The sequence below is a fragment of the Peromyscus eremicus genome, chromosome 19, assembly GCF_949786415.1.
Source record: "Peromyscus eremicus chromosome 19, PerEre_H2_v1, whole genome shotgun sequence".
Taxonomy (NCBI): Eukaryota; Metazoa; Chordata; class Mammalia; order Rodentia; family Cricetidae; genus Peromyscus; species Peromyscus eremicus.
The window spans coordinates 49,535,481-49,560,665 of NC_081435.1; the positions used below are offsets into that span (position 1 = coordinate 49,535,481).

At 48.0% G+C, this 25,185-nt stretch overlaps 1 protein-coding gene across 1 annotated transcript in view; it reads right to left on the bottom strand.

Annotated features, from left to right (window-relative positions):
- Nucleotides 1-6,463: 6,463 nt before the first annotated feature.
- The window catches only part of Ablim3 (actin binding LIM protein family member 3), a 117,715-nt gene continuing 98,993 nt past the window's right edge, over nucleotides 6,464-25,185 (bottom strand). Inside the window, exons 12-21 of the mRNA XM_059246050.1 lie at nucleotides 23,857-23,904; nucleotides 21,102-21,236; nucleotides 20,470-20,534; nucleotides 18,484-18,631; nucleotides 16,147-16,176; nucleotides 15,598-15,656; nucleotides 13,732-13,792; nucleotides 12,919-12,926; nucleotides 12,350-12,430; nucleotides 6,464-8,471 (exon numbers count right to left, since the gene is read on the bottom strand). Of these exons, the coding sequence (XP_059102033.1) occupies nucleotides 8,358-8,471; nucleotides 12,350-12,430; nucleotides 12,919-12,926; nucleotides 13,732-13,792; nucleotides 15,598-15,656; nucleotides 16,147-16,176; nucleotides 18,484-18,631; nucleotides 20,470-20,534; nucleotides 21,102-21,236; nucleotides 23,857-23,904 (749 nt within the window). The 3' untranslated portion in view covers nucleotides 6,464-8,357. The remainder of the gene's footprint in view (nucleotides 8,472-12,349; nucleotides 12,431-12,918; nucleotides 12,927-13,731; nucleotides 13,793-15,597; nucleotides 15,657-16,146; nucleotides 16,177-18,483; nucleotides 18,632-20,469; nucleotides 20,535-21,101; nucleotides 21,237-23,856; nucleotides 23,905-25,185) is intronic.

The following is a 25,185-nucleotide window of genomic DNA, read 5'->3' on the forward strand; positions in this document are numbered from 1 at the left end:
GAAGAGCTAACCTTTGGAAGGAGGTAGGCATGAGTCTTTGCAGTCCAGGGCATGACCTTCAACCTTTCTGAACTTTAGCTCCCTCATTCAAGCTAATGAGACTTCCTTGCAGAGTGGCAAGAAGGTTTAAACATGACTATGTATGTTGAATGCCTGGTGCCATGTGTGGCATATGGCAAGCATTCTTCAAATGCCACTTAACTGTTTAGGGAGGTAGTTATTCAGTGATTAAGTGTATGGACATCAGGTGAGCTGGCCCCGAGTTTAGTCCAGATTTTGCCACATACAGCTGGGAAAAACTGGATGGATTACCTACCAAAGGCTCAAAATGTTCATCTGCAAACTGAGGGTAAAACAGTAGCCATGTCAGCCGGGCGGTGGTGGCACACACCTTTAATCCCAGCACTTGGGAGGCAGAGCCAGGTGGATCTCTGTGAGTTCAAGGCCAGCCTGATCTGCGAGATCCAGGACAGGCACCAAAACTACACAGAGAAACCCTGTCTCAAACACACACACACACACACACACACACACACACACACACACAGAGTAGCCGGAGGACAAATGAGATCAGAGCATAGAGCTCACGTCTATTCTGCTTGGAAATCTTGACATTATGTCATCAGTGTGGGTTTCCTTTGAGGAAATTGCCAGAGGCTTATGGAACTAGTAAGGAAATCTTGACTACATATGCCCAGGCTGCCCCCTGCAGGGAGTTTCTTATGTCAAAGCCGTGGCTATGGAACAGATTTAGCCAGGTTTCACCAGGTTCCTCTCCCCTGCAGGAGCATCTGGGTTTCTGGAGGGGAGGACTACCGGGCTTCTAGAACTTGCTGCTACAGAGGCTGATGAGCAGTGACATTTTATACAGACATTAAAAAACAAAGCAAAGCAAAGCAAAACAACAACAAAAACAAAGCTGGGCGGTGGTGGTGGCACCTGCCTTTAATTTCAGCACTTGGGAGGCAGAGGCAGGCAGATCTCTGTGAGTTCAAGGCCAGCCTGGGCTACAGAGCAAGTTCCAGGACAGCCAGGGATACACAGAGAAACCCTGTCTCAACAAAACAAAACAAAAGGCTACGATATTTCAACAGAAGGACGAACTTTATGTCACGTGGAGTTTGTTCTGATCCAGGTGGCCCAGGGTGTTAGGGAGTGGGAGGAAGGCACACTTATGTGTTCCAAATCACGTGTGGCACTGGGAGCCATAGATTGCATAAGACTCTAGAAGTCCTTTACCAGGGCTGAAAAGGCAGACTTCTAGTCCTTCACACTGGCTTTTCTGTTTCCCCAACTCCTCACATCCTGCCATGAGCTTTCACAGGGACAGATACACGCACCACTAGGTTGTGGTTACCCCTCACATGGACGATGCACGAGACTACACTGCCAACACTAATTCAGTGTGTTCGTTATCACTTCTTTGGTGGAACTCAAAACAGCTTAAACCCAAAGGCTGACTGACGCAGGCGAACGTTGCCTCTAAAGAAGAGTGTAGATCTAGACAGAGAACTCCCCGCCCTCTCCTGGCTCTTCCTTGTTTTCATAGTCTCCACTCTCTGGGTGTCTCCCAATCTGCCTGTCGCAAAGGAGGCTAACAAGCTTCCCCGGTAACCAGAGAATCACGCCTGTCTCCCTGCAGTTCCAGCAGTGGTCCAGAGGGGGCACTCGTAGCCTGGGGAAACGATGATTTGAGACTGCTGGAGATGGTGATGAGTAAGTAGCCTTTAGGTGGGATAGCTCATTTCAACGAGGAAATCCAGTGGTCACAGACTTAGATGACACATCATATTTAGTTTTACTTATGTGCACACTTGTCCCTGCTGGCCTTTGGTGTCTCTTGCCTGTGTCTCCCATGTATAGAGGCAGGAGGAGTTGATAAGAGGCTATGCATTCTCACAGACGGTGTGCATTTTGCTCATTTAGAGGCCCACTCCAGGGCTTCTCGACGGTTTGGCAGCAGCTCATAACGATATATGTATTTGTCACTGTGTAGTCAAAATTTTAGTGTTGTGAAATACTTAGATCCTTATTCTATACAGGGCACAAATGCCCAGGAGTGGGCATGGTTCTGTGATGTCAATTGCTATTAATTTTTAAAAAGATATTAAACATTATGTATATAGGTATTTTGCCTGCATGTATGTCTCTGCCCCACATGTGTTTCTGGTGCCCAGGGAGGCCAGAAGAGGGTACTGCATTTCCTGGAACTTGAGTTATAGTTCCTTGTGAGCTATCATGTGGATGCTGAGAACTGAACCTGGGTCCTCTGCAAGATCAGCAAATACTCTTAACCATCGAGGCATCTCTTCAGCGGCCCCCCCACCCCCAGTTGCTATTAATTTTAGCAATGCTTTGCTTTCCATTAATTTTTCTAGCTGTGTTGAATAGCGGCACTTCTAGCTCATGTGAAACTCCTCAGTGGCCGACAGCGGCCACTGACATCTTCCATAACAGGTGTTTGTATCCCTGTCTTGGAGTCGGCTAAGGACAAGTGTCCCAGGTGCAGCTGATCAGGCTCCCTGTCTCCATGAATACACTCAAGACTCTGTTGGTCTGTTTGTAGCTACAAAGTGCAGCTATTGCAATGTTTGATTATAATCTGTGATGTTGCTGGCCGCTAACATGGTGTTCTGGCTTGTTAATGTAATGTTGCCCTCTAGTATTCAAAGAGGCTATATGTATGGGAAAATACCCTTCTCTACAAACCTCAGAACATCTGACAGAGAAGGTTGAGTCTGTCCATAAAAGGCAGATGGCTTAGAGCAGAGTGTCTCACCTTTACTGCTGCGCATCTCTTGGGAGAACTCATTATAACACAGATGCTGAAGGGGAGGCCAGGGCAGGGCCTGTGAATCTACATTTTGCATTAACATTCCTGATTGGAGACGACACTCTCTGTGGGATGGGTTAGAGCAATTCTTCCTCACATTCATTGTTAGTAAGCACAGAGCCAAGCCAGAATATCTGCACAAAGTGGAGGAATGGGAGGCCACTTGCCTATCTGTCTACTGTTGTGGGCTATTTGTACACTGTGTGAAGATATATTGCTGTGATCGGTTTAATAAAGAGCGGAACAGCCAATAGCTGGGCAGGAGGTATGGGCGGGACTTCTAGGCAGAGAGAGGAAGTAGGAGGAGACAAGGAGGGGAAACAGGAGGTGCAAGATGGAAGAGAGGTAATGCCATGCGATAGAATGTAGATTAATATAAATGGGTTAATTGAAGTTATAAGAACTAGTTAGGAATAAGCCCAAGCTACAGGCTGAGCTTCCATAATTAATAAGAAGTCTCCCTGTCGTTACTTTTGAGCTGGCAGCCCACACATAGAAAAGCCCACGAAGGAAAGTCTGGCTCCAGGCTGCCTCTAATCTCACTTTCTCCTTTCCTTGTTCCATTCCAGCCTCCCTTCCAGACCCTCAGTAAGACAAGCTCTTGTCCACCCAGTGCCTTGGCACACGCCGTTTCCCTGTGCCTAGAATGTTCCTGCTTCTGCTTTCTCTGCTGACCCATTTCATCCCTTGCTAGGCATTGGGAGGGAGTTCTTTTCCTGTGGCAGCCTGTCTGTTGTCTCTGTAGCAGCTGTCTTCCTATTCCATCTCTCTCTGTTTACTTATTTAGAACTTGTTTCTCATCTAGACCTGAGTGCAGGAGGCACGTCTTCCATACTGTTTATCTGGCAGCAGATGCTCATGAAGTAAACATTGGTTGGGTGCATATGCAGGCAAGAACAAAGACATTCTTGCTATCTTTTTGCACATTTGAACCACTTGTCTAGAAGGGAAGGGGAAGAAAAGTAGGAATCTGTTCCTTCATTTTTTTTCTGTTTAAAAAGAATTTGGTTGTTTAAAAAAAAATATGTATTTGGCTTGCATGGTGGTGCATGCCTTTAAACCTACCACTAGGGAGGCAGATCTCTGTGAATTTGGGGCCAGCCTGGTCTACAAAGTGAGTTCCAGGACAGTCAGGGCTGTTACACAGAGAAACTCTATCTCAGAAAAAAAAAAGTATTTGTGTGTGAGCATGCATGTGTGCACTCATGCACATATGTGCATAGAGCATATGTAGAGGTCAGAGGACCACTTATGGAAGCCAGTGCTCTCCTTCCACCACGTGACCCAGGCATTGAACTCAGGTCATCGGCACCTCAACTTCTGGGCCATCTCACTGGACCAGAATTATTCTTGCTAAAAAAAATTATAGAATAAGAGATGAGGAAAGATGCTAATTCAAGCCTCATTTTCAAGATTATTTATTCATTCATTTACTTATGTGTTTCTGTGTGAGTGTATGCACACATGTGTACTGGTGTGTGCACCTCTGTATGCATGTGGAAACCAGAAGAGAATGTCAGGTGTCTCCTTCTATTGCTCTCTGTCTGTTCTTTCATGTCAGGGTCTCTCTCTGAATCAGAGCTTGTGTTCTCTCAGCTGGGCTGGAAGCCAGCAAGCTCCAGAGACGTCCCTGTTCTCGACCCTCCCAGAGCTGAGGTTGCAGGCACTTGGGATGCTTAGCATGTAACACAAGGGCTGGGATCTGAAGTTTGGTCCTCATGATTGCTCAGCAACTGCTCTTTACCACTGAGACATCTCCCTAACCCCCGCATCTTATCTTCAGAGATGTCAAAATGTGAGCAAAGTGGGCAGCTTAAAATAGATGAGGTGCAGTAACCTACATTTCTTTCTTTAAAAAAATTTATTATATACACAATGTTCTGCCTGCATGTATGCCTGCAGGCCAGAAGAGGGCACCAGATCTCATTACAGATGGTTGTGAGCGACCATGTGGTTGCTGAGAATTGAACTTAGGACCTCTGGAAGAGCAGCTAGTGCTCTTAATCTCTGAGCCATCTCTCCAGGCCCCTAGGCCTATGTTTCTTAAGCAGAGTTAATGCAGAACTAGTTTATGAAACACTTGGTTAAATGAAATTACTGCAGGCTGTCTCAGGGCATTTGGCTGTGTACAGTGAATCTCTTAATGGCACAGTGTGGCAAAAACTCCAACTCTCACTCGTAGGTCATTGCTATCCCCTTTTCATCTTCATATTCAGTAGGACTTTCTCCAAACTGTGGTGGCTAAAAATGCCAAACCAAAGTGTCCTCGCCTCCCCTGTGGTAAACACACGGATGTACTCCCTAGTTCCAACGGGCAAGGCCTGAGCATAAGCAGACTCAGGGGATCTGGGAAAGTTTTTCTTGTTCAACTAGACATGTGGAGGGAAATTTCTTTTCCATCTTTTAAAGATGGTTATGTGAGGAGATGCCTGGAATCACATCAGCCTCCTGTAAATATGGGGGGGGGGGCACACACTGGCAGAGGATAAAAGCCAGCATATAAAAAGGATGATAGAGTTGAAGGGGCACAAAGAACCTGACTCTAGATGGCATCACTGAGCTGTGGTGTTCAGAAACCTTGCATGATAGGCTTCTGGTTGCTCTTACTATTCAACCCACCTTTAATAAGGCAGTTTGGACTTGCAGGCAAAGGGACTTATCTGCTGAGAATGGGACGCTGGTCTTTCTAGCTAGACAGGCAGAAAGGACTCCTGGTCCTGCTGGTGGTAATCAAGTGTCTTCTTCAAAGCTGTTGCATTTGTGGAATGGGAGTGTTAAAAATGGCTACCTGTCGGGTTGCTAAGAGGCCTAAATGAGATGACGTGCCTAAGTCCTTGGCACAGAACTTGGCACACTGATGGTGTTTAACACTCCTTTTGATTACAGAGTCTTATTTTGATTACATTGGTCTTATTACAGAGTTACATTTTGATTACATGGTCTTATCTGCTCTCTGCTATCTCCAAGTACCCTGCATCCTGCAGAGAACAAGCCAGATAGTGTTGACTTTGTATGTTTGTGTGTATGTGCCCATGGTTCATGTGAAGGCCAGAAGACAACCTCGGGTGTTGTTCTTCAGATGCTGTCTACCTTGTTTTATGAGGCAGGGTCTCTCATGAGGACTTAGGGCTTGCCAGCTAGACTGGGCTGGCTAGCACAGGAGCTGCAGGTGTCCATCTGTCCCCACCTTCCCAGGACTGGGATTGCAAAAGTGCACCACTACTCCCGAATTTTGTTCTGTAAGGTCTGTGGATTGAACTAAGGCAGTGGTTCTCAACCTGAGCGTCTCAAAAGGGGGTGTGTATCAGCTATCCTGCATATCAGATATTTACATGACAATTCATAACAGTAGCAAAATGACAGTTGTGAAGTAGCAATGAAGTAATTTTATAGTTGGGGGTCACCACGGCACGAGGAACTGTATTAAAGGGCCACCGCATTAGGAAGGTTGAGAACCACTGACTGAAGGTTTTTTTTTTTTTTTTTTTTTTTTTTTTTGCCTTGAACAACCTTCGTGACTGAGCTGCACCCCAGTCCTGATCTTTAGTTGCTTTTGTACCGATATTTGCTGTTCCCATGTCACCTACTTCCCCTCACACAAGAAACAAGCGGACACGGGTCTGGGTTGAAATGATGTGCTTTTATGGGAAACAAAAAATACCCAACAACAATATAACAAAAGCCCTTCCATCTCCCAAGTCATTAACCGGTGACAATGAGGCAGTTTCAGTGATTGCATCTGGCTGGGGACGTTTCTAATGGGTCAGGAAAGTTGAAAGACATTGGCCAAAAAGAGAAGTTGCAGGGAGGTGACATTTTAAATGAGAGTATGTTAGACTTCCTTTCTAGGTCCTCCACCCTGTCACCCTTCCAAGTCACAGATTCCTCAGATCCTTCCTGATTTTGCTTGCATGCCATCTCTTCTAGAAGCTTCCTTGGTCTGCACCGGCTGCATACACCTTCAGCAACGTCACACATCCTTTCTCAGACCTCCGTCCATCACTTTCTGCCTTGTATCCGTTATGTCTGGTACGCGTCTTACCAGGTCTCCTATTACTAGGCATGCCCCTGAAACTAGGGCCCTCTTTGAGTGATCCCGGTGCCCCCTCCCCCTCCCCCACTCGGTGCTCAGCATTCAACAGGTGCTCAGGAAGGGTTTGCCGAAGCCAGTTCTACACTCGCCATGCCACATCACCAGCCTTTTGAGCATCATAAACTGTCCTTTGAAACTTCTCCATCTTGCCTCTGTGAGCCCCGCCCCCCCAAATAGTGTGACGTAGGCATCTCCAAGAGGGAAGCCACCAGTCAACAGCTCAGCACTGTAGTGGGGGTGAGAGAAGGTTCTGTTTTCACCTGCTGCAGAAAAAGCAGGGGAGTCCAGTCCCTGAGGCCACCGGGGTAAAGCATGGGCAGTGTTGGTCAATGCCTCACTCTGGAATCCCCTCAACACCTTATGCTTCTGAAAGCTTCCCCTGTGAGATGCAACCAATGTTGTAGCAGGCCCGGGGGTGGGATGGGTGGGGGTCCAACATGGATGCATTGCCATCTAGGGACCAGTAGCGTAGGCCAAGGTTTTTCTTTAGGGTGTGGTCTAGTCTTCCTGCACAGGGTGGTGAGTGTGTCTGTCTTGGATGCTCGCTGGAGCTATGGTGGGAACGTTAGCCCTGTGGTGTGTAGATCATCAGGCACATAGATTGTAATAAGGCTGAAGAGTACAGGCTGCAACAATGGCCTCTCCTAGAAACAGGGAGGGGTGTGTGTGTGTGTGTGTGTGTGTGTGTGTGTGTGTGTGTGTGTGTGTGTGCTAGGACCGCTGCGGGGCAGGGAGAGGAGCCAGTGGGGGTGGTAGAGGGAAGGGAAATGCCTTTTTCCTTTTCCTATCATGAATTCTAGATTTGCATGAGGGAGTGGTCAGGACCAAGGGCAGAAGGAGGAGGGGTGCTGTGCTGAGGAGAGGCCGGGCCCATCCACTCCGTACTAATGTAAGGAATGGATTTGAGGCCCACAGATCTAACTGCATCACCCCACAGAGCACTTAGCTCCTATTTGGAGGTATGGAGAAAATTCTTCATGAGGCCTCAAAGGCGCTCACTGATTGGGGTAGATCATCGTGGACCTTCCACCGGAGGGACCATCTGTGACCACAGTATGTGAACACTGCGTGGCCAGCGTCAGCCCTGGGGACTGGGGGAAGGTCCTGAAGCAGGGAGCAGAGACTCTTCCAGGCACCTTTTAAAAGGAGAGTTAGTTGGACCTTGGGGACTCGAGGTGGGACAGATGTTCCAGTATAAAAAGGATCCCCAGTAAAAGGATGGAGTCCCTTCAAATCCCTTCCCAGATCCCACAGTACTTAGAAAAGAGAAGTAAGGAGCATAAAAATACCTCGATGATGTGGGTTCGCCTGACAGCACAGAAAAGCAGGCAGTGTGTTATGTCCCATTATACAAGAGGGTTATAGCGCGCGTCAGGATAGAGATTTACATACATCTTTATATAAATGCATCTATATGTATAGAGCCTCCGCCTAGAACAGCCGGGCTTGCTTCTTCAGTTCATTCCTCTTCCAGAGGGCGAGTCTCTCGAACTCTGAGATGGTCATGCCAAAGACTTGGTAGAACTCCTCCTGGGACAGGTGGCGCTGGATGATGTGGAGGGAACACAGACAGCGTGAGGATGTGAGCTGTGGACCTCAGCAGCCACTGGACTTCACTCTGGGTTCCCTGCGCCTGGGTCAGACTCAGGAAGCTGTGTGGCATGTGTTGAGTGGATGGAGGTGCAGGTGGAGCTTCTCCTGGGGGGCCTCTGGAGGTACTCTGGCTGGAGAGGCTTCCCTTGCCTCCAGCTCAGGTGGATGTTGACTTTACCCCAGAACTATGTGCAGACTCTGGTTGACCTCATCTTTACAAATTCATGCTCCATGTATCTGTGTCCGTGAGTACACGTGATTAATGCTACCCAAATCCCCTTTGGGAGAAAAAGAGGTACACCCTAGGATTCAGGGTGTATTGTCACTTACTAATATTTTTACAAATGACCTACCAGGCTTCTCATCAGAAGAATGAAAAAAATCACTGCTTATATTTCTCTACCCTCTGGAATGCCCTTTCCTTTTCTTGTATGGAAATGAGTTTGTCATATGATCAAACATTGTTCTGCATTTCATGGCAGGTTCCCATTCTCTTTTATTTTCCCTTCTTCTCTATTCTCAGCAATCTTGAAGGTTCATGTCAAAAGCCTTTAGACTGAGAAGTATTCGACATTTAAAATATAGCAAAATATTAGGAATTGATAGATTTAGGTGAAGGGTAGGTGGGTGTTCATTTTACTATTCATACAGCTTTACTGGAGGCCTGAAAAATTTTTAAATGAAATTTAAAATCAAGTTTGAAAAAGAGAAGTGGATTCCAAGCGTCAAATCCAGCATGGAGCTCTACAGTTTCAGAATGGCTATTGTAACTGTGTGGAAATTCACTGAGATGCATATACTTGGTCTGATCAATATCTGTGTTTTTAAAAAATTTTCTTTATTTTTTTGTTTTTGTTTTTTTTTGTGTTTTTTTGTTTTTTATAATAAAGTTTATTTAAAAAGAAAATATATGACCTATCTTTTGGCTGCAAGTTTTCTGGATTCTCCGAGCATTTAGTATCTTTAGTTGGGTATTGAAGGACACCCAGTGAGAATTATGAATACAGCCATACAATAATTAGCCAGTTTGTTGGCTTATTGCCACTGTGAGCTAATATTTTAGCACAGCTTTTTTTTCCCCCTGAGACAAGGTTTCTCTGTGTAGCGTTGTGCCTTTCCTGGAACTCACTCGGTAGCCCAGGCTGGCCTCAAACTCACAGAGATCCGCCTGCCTCTGCCTGCCAAGTGCTGGGTTTAAAGGCACGTACCCCCTCCCCCGGCTTTTAGCACAGCTTTTAGAGTTAGGTAGACACGGATGTATAGCCTTGGGCAAATGGGCAATCCTTCTAAGCCTCAGTTTCATCTTTTAGAAAAAGGGGCGGTTCTAGTATCTACCTCATTGGTATGGAAAGAGTAAACTAGAGCACAGAGTGTATACAGATGTGAGTTTCTGAGAATGGGTCCAACAGATGATCCCATCCCCACCTGTGATGTCACTTCCATCTCCTCATCTGTGTTCTGTGGTCCCAGCCACACTCACTTCTTGAGATCTTCTACCATGAGGTGCACTCCTGTATGAAAGCCTCAGTACTGGCGGTTCCCTCTGCCCAGAAAGTGCTCATGAAAGCATGGATAACGTGCTCAGATGCCATACGGTAGGCGAGACCTGCTCTCGTCAGTCTATTTACAACCACAGCTTCCTTCTCCTAACTCCAAGTCCCGTGGCCAGACCTCCTTTGGCTCTTAACCCTTCTCCTTATCACCTGCTAGCATAGTGTAACATTGGTTTCTCATTCGTGTCCTTTGGTGTCTGTTTTCTCACATAAGAATGCTGTGAGAGACCAAGGTCTCTGTTTTGTTCACAGACACATGTAAATACATAGAACAGCATTTAGCACCTATAGTGAACTTTTAAATTAAAAACTTAATTTGCTATTATTTTGTGTGCATGCACATGATGTGTGTCTGGGGGTGCACATGTCATAGAGCATGTGTAGAGGGTGGGACAACTTTGCAAACTTCATTCTCTCCTTCCACCTTTACGTGGTTTCTAGGGATCGAACTCAGGTCTCTTGGCTTGCATGGCCAGCACTTTTTACCTGCTAAGCTATCTTGCCAGCCTTTTAATAGAGTTGTGATAAATATTTGCTGGATAAATAAATGTCTGTACTCTGAACTTCTTGAGGACACATCAGGGTCTAGGGCTGGTGCAGAGGCTGGGGCAGTGTTTCTAACTCAGCACTACATTTTAGACATTCCTGGGAGATTTTAAAACCCACTATGGATTGATGGACCTGAGCTCCTTCCCCAGGTTGCGGTTTATCTGGTCTGGGGTGAGAACCATGCGTGATGAAAGCTCACCCGGTGGTTCTGATGCTTGGGAAACTTGAGCTCACAGGGCCTGCGTGTTGGGGACTGGAGATGCTTACAGGCTTTAAAGCTGGCTCTTTTGAGATGGCTGGGAGCTGTCCCCTTCAGCACCAGCAGACACCTAAAGCCCCTTGTTAGGAAGATGGAAACCCATGGTTCTTGGGCTGCTAACTCAGCACGTGAGAGCTGGGTATATTTACAGAGCTTTGTGGTCCACTTACAGTGCCCCACTCCCTCTACCCTGGCTGAATTCCTCAGCACCAGAGCAAGGCTGGTTCCCATGCTCTTCCCGAGGAGCACAAAACTTCCCCTTTAGGAAGCCTGCATTCAAGTCCACAGATGTGTTCTGACATCTCTCCTAACCAGGTCCTGTGGTGCAGGACAGACAGTCTTTCCCATAGGAGGCTCGGGGTTAGGCAGAGGAATTGATATACACAAGAATGAGAGTGTTGAACTGCACTTGATGAAGGCAAGGAGAGGCTGGAGGACCAGGCATGTGATCCATCCTAGGGGAGGCCTTGGAAAGGATTTGGGTGCTGTGATCTCTAGAGCAAGGCCCTAAGACGTGAGACAGTCACAGGATGGGAAGGGCATTTAGGAAAGGACATGGGAAGGCAGGAAGGATATATCATGGGGACAGGGCAATTCAAGTTCCAGGTCAGAGGTAGCCTGAGACGGGCACTCTATGCTAAGTGATCTGTACTACCCAGTGCCATGCCCAGGTCCCCTCTGGACTTATATTTGTACTGTTTCCACTGCTCATGATGCTTCCCTCCCTCTCCATCCAAACCTTACCTACCTCTTCCTCCAAGTCTGTGTGTCAACCAAGCAGGACTTAGTGACATTCTTTGAATAGCAGCATCCTAACATCTAGCTAGCACTTAACCCTTGACTCATTGCCAAGCTCTGCTCAGGGCTTGATGCATATCCTCATTACTTCTCTCAGAGGCTTGAGGGAAGCATTAGCCTGACATACTCAAACAGCTTCAGCTGGGTTGGCACCTGGTGACAGCAGAAGCTGAATGCAGATTTGTAACTTGGGACTTACGCCTCTGTTCTCTAAGCAGTGCAGTTTGTCCCGTTCCTCATACCCACCACAAGTCCTGGCTTCAGTACAGCCCTGAGTATGCAGGGACCAAACCTAGTTGTTGTTCTGCAGACAAGAACATCAGCCCCTGGTGAGGGCATGGGCAGCTGTGCACCACAGGCACGGACTAAGTTGACGAGGGGGCAGCCCAAAACAGCATGGCAGTCAGGCTGGAGAAGCTCCCTCAAGTCTCTGCTTCTGCAACAAGCTTCAGCTCTTTCTTAGGGTGGTCCAGTGCCAGCAGGCATGTTCAACCTGTGCCCCAAAATGGCTATGATTGCAGCCTAACACAAAACTGTAAACTTACTTAGAACGCTAGGAGAGTTTTCTTGAGATTTCTTTTTTTTTTTTTTTAAGAAATTCTTGCATGTGAACTTTATAGATGACAAGGTCAGGTTGCAATGTCAGCCAGTTTGGACATGCCTGTACATACCTCTAAGCGAGTCCGGTCCACATCCTTTGGCAGTCGATTTCTTCCTCTTGTTGTTACCAGTAGCAGCTCATACGGGTAGATCTAAGGAGAAAGGGGGAGGGCATGTCTAGCTTGGGTGAGGGGGTGGGGTGAGTTTGTCTTTGCCAGCTGCAGTTTGAGCCTGGGCTGCTTCTTCTACCCACTAAGGCTGGACATTTAGTCAGGAGGAAGGGCTGGGTCTGTCCTCCTTGGGTTGGCATGGTCCCCAGAGTGTCCTAACACTGCTTAAGTTAAGCTTGGGGGTGGCACTCAACATTAATGTGGGCCCAAGGCCTTCTGGATGTGTCTAATAGTTGGTGGCTGTTCAGCTGCCCGGTTGGCCCCTGTCCTAGAGTCTTTAGGGACAGGAAAGGTTTAGAGAAGACTTAGGGAGAATCAGGGACAATGGGCCAAGGTGAGGCAATGGAAGTCCTGAAAGGTGGTTCATCTATGCTTCTTCCCCGCATAGATGGTGGCTGCCATCCTCTTGATGCTCCCCAAGGTAGTGGTTCCCAGAATCCTGGAGACCCCAGGGTCTATGTGTTCTTTACCTTGTATTCTGCAAAGAGAAAAGAGACATGTCCCAACCAGAACCCACCACGGGGCTGAACCATCACGACACTGGCTTCTGTCTCAGTGTCCTATGGATCTGGTTTCCATGCAGTGATTGCTCTAAGCTATGAGAACCCCTCTCTTCCTGAGTTCACCATGGAGGAGCATCCAGGCTGGTGTGAGCATGGCAGGTGGCTGGAGGTAGGGGCTGGCTGTTCTTGAGATGGCTTTATGAGGAATATAGCCTTTGAGCTATGCGCAATAGGAGGAAGAGGAATCTGAGACAATGGAGCCCGGGGGTGGGGTGGACATGGTGGGGAGACATGATCTCCATCATCTAGGAGATGGAGATCACGGAGGCTGTGTTATGGTCACATAAGCCAGGGCCCACTCCAAGCAGCCAGTAAAGCCTGGCATGAGAGCTTTCCTGGCAGAGAGCATGAATCTCATGGAGAATTTTCTGGGAACAATGTGCAGTTGGCTCCGATTGCTTCCCTCTATCATGTCTGACTGGAAGCATTAGCTCAACACTACAGGGAAATCAGCACTTTCTGATGCTCTGAGAGCCCGGATGGGACAGATGGCCTGGAAAGCACCCAAGGTCGGGGACTAGAGAGGATGAGGGAAGAGTAGGAAAAGGAGAGAGTGGAAGTGGGAGGGAGAGGGAACGCGGGGTTGAGACAGAGCCCACCCTGGGGACAGAACCGGTAGCAGTGGTTTGCAGGTCAAGCAACAGTGATGAGCACTCCATCCGGAGTCTCTGGGAAGTCTCAGGAGGGCCTGACCCCTGCAGCTCCATGGGTAGTGCTCACCTCGCATGCCCCAGTTGACTGCGTTCATGCTGTCGTAGTGGAAGAGGTCTGCGCTGGGTGTCTGTAGGGAACATAGAGCCAGGCTAGCCTGAGAAGCTCACTTCTCCTTCTCAGAAGCATCCAGAATGTGGACCAGGCCTGAGGCAGGGGGGCTCTTTCAGTAGCTCAGTCTCAACTTAGGGAAATGTAGCTCACTGTGCTCTTCCTGCATTTTAGTCCCAGCATGCAGTGGATAACCAGTATGGATCCACTTATTCAGTGGAATGGCTCTTTTGTACAAGGAGTCACCCCTTCCAAACTCTCAACCTTCTCTATCCTGCTCATCTTTTTTCTTTCCTCTTAACAATGTCTTCCAACATTGTCTGTATTGGATTTATTTCCTATTGTTGCTTATTAACACTTTGTTTCCCCCTACAAGAATCTAAACTCTGAAGAGACAGGAAAATTAAAAAATTTTGAATGTTTGTGTATGTATGTGCACCGTGTGTGTGTGTGTGTGTGTGTGTGTGTGTGTGTGTGTGTGTTGTGTATCTAGCGCCTGTGGAGGCTATAAGAGGCCCTTGGATCCCCTGGAGCTGGAGTTAGAGACAGTTGTAAGCGATCATGTAGGTACTGGGAAACCAAACCTGGGTCCTTTGCAAGAGCAGTCTGTGCTTTTAACCACTGAACCATCTTCCCAGACCCTGGACAGTGATCTTTTGCTTTGGTCTCTTACAGATTCTAAGCACTCAGGGCAGAACCTGGTATGTGGAAGGGGCTTTTAGTAAATCTGCTGCATGAACGACTATGTGACCAAAGTACACTGAAGAGAGGCTTCTCCACAGGCCAGGGCCACAAACACCAAACATTCTTTCCAGTAGTGGTCTGCCGCTTTGTGTGTCCCACTCTAAGACAGTCTCCTAGTAGATTTATGGCCCCTGCTCCTGGCCCACTTGCAGTGTCTACTCTACCCAACAGACAGAGGGATCCCACTAAAAATCCAAGTTGTGTTCACAGGCACATCCACAGGCATCCTCCGAAGTTCCTTCCTGAGGTGTATGGCTTCTAATGATATTCCCATCTGGCTTCATGCCCTTCCTCTTTCCACTCTGGCCACGTGACATAGGACTGTGGCTCTCCTCTGGAACAGGGGCTTAGGCATTATGCTTCCGTGTGTCTAAAAGGCTCTTGCAGGTCTTCAAGCATTGAGGTTCCTCCCCTCTCTGCACTCAGACCTTTGTTTAAATTTATTCCTGTCTCCTCGTCTTTCTATCCCCTTGGCTGTTTTTCATCTTGGCACTTTTGGCCATCCGGCTGTTACATTTTCTTACTTAGTGTTCATCTTCTAACTAGAACTGTGAGTCCACGGGGAAAGTGACTTCCTTCACTGTAGGGTCCCCAGAACCTGGAACAGCGGCTCTTAGGTGTTTAAAACTCAATACCGGTCTCAGGGTCCTGCCCCCAACACTTGGTCAGTTCAACTGAACAAGCCACTGAACTAGCTCACTGTTTACATGGATGTTTCATAAGCGGCTCAAGAGTCTAGAAAGCTTGAATCCTGGCTCCACTTCTCACGGGGTGAGGGAACTTAAACATGTATCTCCCTTCTTTTTGCCTTTATTGCTCCATCCACAAAATGAGTTTCACATTAGTGACTACCTAGCCTGAGGTGTGAAGCTAGTTGGTGCTGGTAAAGCCAGTGTGTGGCACAGAGTTCTTCACCAGCCTCTCCATGGGGCCTCTTTTCTACCGGGTGACCAAAGGGGAGGGGGGAAGTTACCACCACTTTCAGCAACCCCACCTCCAACCCCAAGGCCCCTCCCCAGGTCGTTACTAGGCTTAGAGTGTTAGCAACTGGAGCAGAGGCTCCCAACACAGCTCCCTTACCCTGTGCAGCCCATTTCTCCTGTAGGCTGGCAGTGAGGCAGATTTGGAGATGAGGGGATCTGAAAAGGAGCCAGAAGAAATGTCAGGATCCCTGAGCCAAGGTCACTCTCCCTGGGGATATCTGACCAATATTACCCTCAATGTAGTGGGCTGGGACCTAGGGGATACCAAATTCTCTGGGAGTTTTCCAAACTGTCTTGGGGAACCCCTCTCCAGCAGAATTCTAGGCCAACAGAAGCACCTGTTTATACACTCTGGCCTTGACTTGTGCACATCTATCCTCTTAGGATAGATGCCTGCGTTTTAGCCACGGGCCTTGGAATTGGAGATAAGCTCAGAACCAGAAAGACAGGCTCCCAGGTGGGTACAAGCGACATGCCCTTTCCTTCTCTTTGGGGGAACCCCAAGCAGAGACCCACAGTCTGACAATGACGATGGGTGGACTCATTTGTGCTAGGACCCTGTCCATAGAGCTATGGGGAGCTGTGATTGCCGCAGCTCTGTCTTTAACAAGACACAGGGGCATATGGTGGGGCAGGCAGAACATACCGCTGTCAGCCAGGTAGTGCGAACGAGGGGCTGCAAGAAAGAAAAGTCCACATCAGTGCTCATGGGTATAGACTGGCATATGGAGATATTTATTGCTTACAAAGAAACACAGCTTCATACTCAAAGGCTCTGGCTGGTAGGAAAGGGGGGCGCTTAATAAACACTCATTTCCAAATAGTCAGTTTGCTAATGTCGAATCTAAATACCACCCTTCTGATCTCCCTCCCCGCCTCTCCCCTCTCCTACCCCCCGCCCCCAGTTCTTAGTACCTGGCAGGGAACACATGCTCTTTGAGATATCTGTTGCATAGATGTAGCTGGACTATGTAGTACGTATGTGTGCCTGCATGTAAATATGTATGACTTTTTATATGTGTTTTTATGTATTGTGCTGGTGATGGGGGCCAGGGCCTCATGCACGCTAGGCACATTCTTTTCCACTCAGTTACACCCCTAGTCAACAGGTGAATTTGAAGCAGTCTTGGTGCCTTGCAGAGCCAGAGCCAGAGATGGAAAACAGTGCCCCATGTGGTTAGACAGAAAACAGTCTCATCAGTTCGTACAGGTTCTCTCCCCTTCATAGATTCTAGCATCAGACAAATTACGTTGTCACCCTTCAGCTTCTCGTTTGCAAGATGGAATGACAGTGTATCCTTTGTAGGAATACTGTGAAGAATACATAGGTGCTGGCTAGTTTTATGTCAGCTTGACACAAGCTCGAGTCTCTGAGAGGAGAGAGCCTCAATGGAAAAAAATGCCTCCATAAGAATGGTGAGCTTGTACGCAAGCCTGGAGGATGTTTTCTTATTAGTGATTGATGCAGGAGAGTCCAGCTCACTGTGGGCGGTACCATCCCCAGGCTAGCGGTCCTGGGTCTATAAGAAAGCAGGCTGAGAAAGCCATGAGGAGCAAGCCTTCCATGACCTCTGCATCAACTCCTGCCTTCAGGTTTCTTCCTTGCGTGAGTTCCTGTCCTGACTTCCTTCAGTGATGGACTATGATGTGGAATCCTAATAAACCCTTTCCTCCCCAACTTGCTTGTGGTCATGGTGATTCATCACAGCAATGGTAATCCTAAGACGACATGACATGAGACATCAAGATACTGAGCACAGTGGCAGGAGAGATGGCTCAGTGGTTAAGAGCACATACTGCTATTGTAGAGGACCCAAGTTCAGTTCCCAGCACCCACATCAGGGGCCTCACAAGTAACTGTAATTCCAGATCCGGGGGATCCAATGCCTCTGGCCTCCAGGAGCACCTGCACTCAAGTGCACATTCGCGCACGCGCGCGCACACACACACACACACACACACACACACACACACACTAAATTTTAAGATATTTAGCACAGTCCCTAATCCATACATAACACTCCATAAAACTGGCTTTATCACCATCCCATGCCATCTTCGGTCTCACCAAAATCAAGGTTTAGCAAGGCGAAGAGAGGACAGTTCATGGCCTTAGGTTCCCTCCAACTCAGGTCTGACCCTGGCTTAGTCACTTACTGGTTTTCTGGCCATGGGCAAGTGGCTTAATGTTACTTGTAGCATGTGTGAAGTGAGTATTCCCTACACTGTGTGGATTGTAAGGACCAGTAGCGACATTTGCAAAGACCCGGAGCGCAGGCCTATAATGAACAATGCCTTCTGTTGCCCAGCAAACAGCGTCTGGAGCTAGGGCTTCCTAGCAGGCCTGAACTCCACAGAGGTGAGAAAGGAAGGAGACAGATGGAGCAGGTGCTCCTCTCCAGGAACAGGAAGGAGCTCTTGTGAGAAAGTCTCAAGTTGAGGCACTTGACAAAATCTCTGCTGCTTTACTTCTAAGTGATTGGGAGGCTCAGCTCCCCAGAAAAGAGACCCTGAATGTTTAAGTCATTCAGATGGCAATATTATATACATAGTGAACTTAATTAGAAGCCATGGCTTTAGACAGCCCCAAGAGGTGTGGTGTGATCACTCAGTAGAGCATGCTTTCGTTTGGTGCCCCATCTAGCCCTCTGCCCAGTCTGTGTTCCACACCCAGGAGAGGCACAGGAGGATGATAAGGGAGTCAGGAAAGTGAGAGAGCCTGGGGCTACCTTCATGGCCAGCCAGCCTCTCCTGATCCCTTCATTAGCTCAAAAGATGGTATCTGGGGGCTGGCTATGTTCCAACACAATCCTAGGGAGAGGGAGATCCATTTCTATGAACTCAGTGATCTTGGGTTGCTGGGCCTCAGTTTCCTATCTAAGAGGTGAGGCTCCTCCTGCTGGGAGGAAGAAGATGTGGTGCCTCACAGGGGGCCTGACCCAAAGCAAGCAGCTAAGAGACGCCAGGACAGAGCAGTGCTTACAGCCATTGAGGGACATCTCATAGCCAGTGGTGTGCAGGGCCTCCCGGCTGCTGGTGGAGCTCCGTGGAGGGGTCCAAGGGTCCGCATAGGAGCTAGACCGTGCCTTCATCTCTTCCTTCAGAATCAGCCGGCCAATCCCACTCTGGAGCTGGGGGATGGGGGAGGAGCAGGAAGTTAGGCGAAGGGCAATGGGGCAAGATCAGGAATGACTGAGCCGCTGTGCCTGATGGGAGCCTCTGCGGACACTTCCAGAACTCTCCTTCCTTGTGGTTGTCAGGTTTTCCTCTGTGAGTTCATCTCTGTTCTCTGAGCAGTCCCGAGATCTGGGTGAGGCTCTGGAGGTGGGTGCCCCTAACAGGGCTAAACTAGTGACAGGACCACACTGCCCACGGTCACTGGTTCAATGATGTGCAGCCACCTCCCCATTTTACTTGAAATGAAAACTGTAATCTAAAAATGAACTATTCTGAAGCCTAGTCATCTCTCAGTAGCCACAGGGCATTTGTTTTAGGAACTCCCCCTGATTCCAGGGCTACAAAAATCCTCATACACTTAAGTTGTCGCCCATAGAAAGTGGTGTGGCATTGCATACAGCCTATGCCTTCTTCCTATGTTGCGTCACCTCTCAAGTACGTACTAGCACAGTGGAAACACCATGTGGAAGTTCTTACGCTGTATTGTTTAAGGAGTAATAATAAGAAAAACAGCACAGATACAATTTTTTACACACATTGTTTTCTAACTGTAGTTGTTTAACCCACTGTAAACAATTTAGTGATATTTAGCAAATTTACAATGCTGTGTAAAACCCACCTCCACATGGTTCAAACAAACTTATGTGGGCTTTTATGCCTTACTTCTTTTATCATTTCAAGGCTAACTCATATGGAGGTGTTTATCAGTATTCCATCTCTTTGTGTATATCTATACGTTCGTGTACATGTGCACACACGGGTGCTTGTGTGTGTGTAGAGGTCAGAAGTCAACACTGAGTTTCTTCCTCAGTCAATCTCTACTTTATTTACTTTTACTTCTTTTTTGGTTTTTGGTTTTTTGAGACAGTGTTTCTCTGTGTAACAGTCCCCTAGCTGTCCTGGAACTCGCTCTGTAGACCAGGCTGGCCTCGAATTCACAGAGATCCGCCTGCCTCTGCCTCCCAAGTGCTGGGATTAAAGGCGTGTGCCACCACGTCTGGCCTTACTTTTCTTTCTTGAGACAGGGTCTTTCTCTGAAATTTACTGATTCGGCTTGGCTGGATGGCTAGAGCACTGTGGAGACCTGTCTGTTTCTATCGCCTCTCTTACCATCTCTGGGTTAGAGATGTACACTGCTATGCGTGACTTTTACATGGTGCTGGATCTGAACTCAGGTCCTCTTGCTTGCATGGTAAACATTGCCAGCTGAGCCTTCTCTCCAGTCTCCCCTTTCCTTTTAATGTCCAATTCATACCGGATTGTACAGACATGCCATATTGTGTTCCTCCATTTGGGAACGGGGGGGGGGGACGACATCTGGGTGGTCCCCACCTTTGGCTACTGTGTTAAGCACTGCTATGGAGGTATTATTTGCCTGGATGTTTGCCTTCATATCTGTATATCTAGAAGTGGAATTGCTGCATGGGTCCTAGGGTAATTTCGTGTGTCACGTTTTGAGGAGCTGTTCATCCGTTTTGTTACAGCGGCTGGGCCACTTTGTAGTCTCACTAGCAAGGAAGGATGCTGGTATCTGCTTCCTACACACGTAAACAACCAGTTTGACTATAAAGCCAATGCAGAGGCAAACACCACAAACCAAGGGAGACTTTTTAAGAGTACTTTCATTTCGAGCAGTTGGAATGTGGTCATAACTGAAGCCTATCTTACTATCTGATTTTTCAGCGATGTACAATGATGCATTTCTTCTGAGATGAGTTTGAATTTGGTTTCTGTCACTTACAAATGAAAAAAAAAAGTCTAAGTATTTTATTCAGTGACGTAGCCTGCTCACCTTGTGCATGCTGCGGTCAAAATCATCTTCCTCTCCTCCAGACGAGAACCTTCTGGCTCGGGGCACTGTCAAAGACAGGCAAGATTAGTGTGTACTTTCTGCTCAGCCCCTTGGTCCTCCCTCCCTCCACTCCCCAGTTTCATGTGGGCATCCATCCTCACTACTGCTCTTACTGCTGCTGATCCCCCTCTTATTTTGGTTATGGTTGATCTGTGTCACACTCTTTCTCTAAATGGAGGTTTCCTAGAAGGTAATGAAGTCACCCCCAAGCTTCTGTAAGCTTTGTTTAGAAAGGAGATTCAATTAGTAAAGCCAAATGTTGAATCAAAGTGGATATTGATGGGAATTCCTCCGGACAACAGAGAGGAACAGATTGGGGTGTGATGGGGAGTCACAGCATCTAGGAGACTTATATCTTCCTCCTTTAAACACTAGGTCTTCTTCCCAAGAGCAGGAACCTGGTGTTTTGCTGCCCAGTGTATCCCTAGGGTCTGGGGCTGGTACCTAACACCTGGTACAGAAGGAGTAAGAATCAGTTACATCCCCTCCCAGCAAAATGACTGTGGAAGAGTGGGTGACTGTTCCTGATACAGATGGGAGGGCTCTGGCCTTTGGCTCTATGATAATACTACCTTTGGGGGACCCATGGTAGGTCCAGTACTCGGACTCCGAAGCATAGTAGGGGTCTGGTGAGTAGGCTGGACTATACTTGGAGGCCTGGCTGATGTCTTCACTTGTTTTGCTCTTGGTTGCTGTGGACAAATCACCTGCAAAGGACCCAAGGACAGCACTTCAAGAAGGCAGAGTGTCTCAGCTTGGAGCATGCATTCTATGTCTCTGTCAAGCTCCATCCCAGGAGGCAAGGGGATTTAAGGTTAGAGGTCTCTGGTAAGACAGCATGGGACATGAAGACCAGAGCTGGAAAAGCTCTGGGCTAGCCCCTCATTTTACATTTGAGGCCAGATGAGGGAAGGGCTTAATTAAGACCACGTAGCCAGTTTTTACCAGAATTGACTAGACTAGGGCTTCTTCCAGCACAGTCCATGGACTCTCATGGTATAGCTTAAAACCATATCCTTAAGAGTGAAACTCAGAGTTTCTGGGTGAGCTTGGTTCCTTCCTTCCTGACATCTTTGAAGCTTCTTTTATCATGGCTTTGAACCACATTGAGGAAGGAATTGCTAGGCAGGGCCAAGAAACTTGTTGAGTTAGGTCAGCTGTCTTCATGTCCTGTTTGAGGAGGCTGCATGTCTTGAAAAAAGGGGCCCCGGACAGAGAGGAAGGAGAGTGGGGGTCTGTTTCCAGCTCTGCCACTTCATTTGAGCACAATCCTGGGTAAATCCTACCCTTCTCTGCCTCAGTTTCTTCCTCTCTAAGTACCAGGATTGTGGGGTAGACCAGGTTCTGCCTGGCATCACGCTTCCCCCTGAGGTAATCCTGTAACAGAGGTGACCACAATACTCACTCCAGACACGATGTTTATAGGGCAGTGGCTTGACCGTGGGATAGACTGGTGACAGGCTGGCAGGACAGAGAGCAGGGCTGGAGAACCCAGCATGGCTCCCCAACCATTTTTGAGGGAGAACTACAGGGAGGCTGCAGGGACAAGATCTATGTTCCAAGAACCAGAGCAGAGGGTCCTGGCATCAGCGGGCTTTCATTCAGCCCAGGACTGTGCAACTGTGCATCCCTCCCTTGCTGCTGCATCAGCTCCTTTGAGTCCTTTGGTTGATGGCGTTTTGACATTTCTTCCTTCCTTTCTCTCTCTCTCTCTCTCTCTCTCTCTCTCTCTCTCTCTCTCTCTCTCTCTCTCTCTTTAGTTTTTAAGACAGGGTTTCTCTGTGTAGTTTTGGCACCTGTCCCGGATCTCGGTCTGTAGAACAGGCTGGTCTTGAACTCACAGAGATCTACCTGGCTCTGTCTCCCAAGTGCTGGGATTAAAGGTGTGCGCCACCACTGCCCGGCTGTTTTGACATTTCTTAATGATGCAGCCACCTTCATCCTGGACTCCTGAGCCAGCTTTGGTGGTATCTCCTGGAACCCTCTCGGAAAACCTAAAGGGTTCTAAGAAACATGGGTCTCGGGGGGCCTTTTCTGTATGCCAAGGCTAACTATCTTTGGGAGGGTCAGCCCCTTTATTTCTAGCCACATGCACAAATACAACAGGCTTACAACTCACTGTGGGGGCCTCTGCCCCACCAGCTCTGAAAACTGAAGATGTCTGTTTCAATGCAGGATCTTAGTCAGAACATGGTGGTGCCTGTCTGCAATCCCATCAGTCGAGAGAACACCCAGGGGTTGGAGGCCAACCCGGGGTCACACAGTGAGTTTAAGGCAAGCCTCTTAGCAAGACTCTGTCTCACTCCCCACTCTAAAATAATATTCAGGGTCTTTGGTGCCCAGAGCCACTATTGGCCCCGCCCCTTCCACCATCTGATTAGCTGGGTCCACCGTACAGGATTTGTTCCTATCATCTCCAAGCTGGAATCCAAGCCTGTGCTTCCCTCTGTTACCTAACCAGACCAGTGAGCAAACGCCAGCAGCCGTGGTAGCAGCTGCCATCTGCCTCCTCCAAGGGCAAGATGTGCTCATTCACCTGAGGTTTAATGAGTGCTTTGTAGTGAGGAGCAGGAGGTCCCAGCGTGGACGACATTGGTACCGGGGTACAGGCAGAATCATGCGTAAAGTCTTCTGAGAGAAGACTCCTGGGCTGTGCATTCAGTGACTCTAATTTTAAGGAGTCTGGGTCATGAAGGAAGCCAATGAGTCTGCCCTTTTAAAATGAGTTTCCAAGGAACAGATGTTCCACAGACCCTTGTTTAAAAAACACCAAAGAAATGAATTAATGAGGGGCCAGGGAGGTAGCTGAGCGGTAGGGTGCTTGTCTAGCATGCACAAGGCCCCAGGTTTGATCTCCAGCATCAGGGAAACAAAATATGAAAAGAGGAAGTGATTTCCTGTTCCTTTCTCATCTATGAGCTTCGATCTACACTCAGCAAAGCTTAAAGCAGAGGCCTGGAATCAGTATAGGACTCTACGCATCTCACACAATTCTAGTGAACAATTGGAATTGTCGGCGTTCCGAGTGCAGCTCTCATAAGGACTCAGGCATTTTTTCAGGATTGCTCTGATCACAGAATTTAGAGCAGTCGAGAACAGGCAAGGTAGGTTTGGGAGGTGTTAAGAAAGGATTTAGGGGACATGAATAATTTCTTGCTCTTTTGAAATGACATGGACACCCAAAGCCGTCCTGACTGATTGGGGGTAGCAAGAAGGACTATGCCATGGTCTTGCATCGTCTCATTCCTGGGAACCTGTGCAGAGCCATCTGCATTGGTCATAATCCCCCTCCTTGTTTGGCCAAGCTCTGTCTGCCTCTGACCATACCATGCCGTTTGTAGATCGGGGGTTTTCGGTAGATGTTACTTTCTCCAGCTGCCAGAGACCAGGAAGGAACAGTGGGGAGGAGAGAGAGGGGAGAGACAGGGGAGGAGACAGCACTTGGTCAGTTGATCTGAGAAGAGAGAGCCAGTCAGCAACTTTTTCCAAGGGGCCACTACCTTCCCCCAGGCAGGCTTCCTATTCCAAAGTTGAGCATTACTCTCACCCAATAGGTTCCAGGTAGAGCAGGAGAGAGGCAGATGCATACAAATGGTACCGTGGAAAGGGAGGTGGGCTAAATGATGGGCATGCAAGAAGTAGGAGAATGCTAAGCAGGGCCTGGTGCAGGAGGTGAGCACTGCTTCTCCCCCTAGTGGCTACACCTCACTCTATGCAGAAGTCCTCAGGAAGCTGCAGAGTTTTGGCCTTGTCTACCTTGCAGAGCCAGACACACTGGGCCTCTCAAGAGCTATTGGGATAGTGTTGGTGAAACAGCAGGATCAGCTCTTGAGGGTGAGTGGGTGGGGGCTGCAAAGCTGGAAGATGGGGTCTAGTCCTGGCTCTGCTGTAACCCAGTGTGCTTGTTAGGTCTTGTTAACTTGACACAAGACAGGATCATCTGGGAAGAGGGAAGTCCAGTTGATAGACATTATCTCCATTGGACTCACCTGCAGACAAGTCTGTGGAGGCCTTTTATTGACTAATGATTGATGTTGGGGGACCCAGACCAGTGTAGGCAGTGCCAGCCCTGGGCAAATGCTATTGTGTAGTATAAAAAAGTAAGCTGGATGAGCTATTAGAGCAGGCTAGTGAGCGGCAGTCCTCCATGGGCTCTGCTTCCATTCCTGCCTCTAGGTTTCTGCCTTGAGTTCCTCAATGATTGACCATAACCTGTAGATAAACCCTTTTCTCTCCCTAGTTGCTTTTGGTCATGGTCTTTATCACAGCAACAGAAAGCAAACTAGAACATCCATGGAGGGATTTCCCAGGGGGCCACACCTATGAGGCAGGCTGCTGGCTTCCTCTCACCTTTTCTAGGTACTCTGACTTTATTTCCGCTGTTTCGCCCAGGATTGTCACATCTCTAACTTTAAAGGCACTTCCTCCAAGAAGTCTCCCCACCTCACCTAGCACAACTTCCCCTCCTCTGGTCACTCTTGCACATGCTCTGGGTGTTTTTTTTCCTGTTTATATTATCTATTATAATATAAAGTATATCAATAAAGTAGTTATTATCACCTTCAATCACCTTTTAACTTTTTTTTTTTATTATTCATGCACCATCTCTATCCACACATTATGAGTATCACACTAACAGCTGAGCCAGCTGGGCAG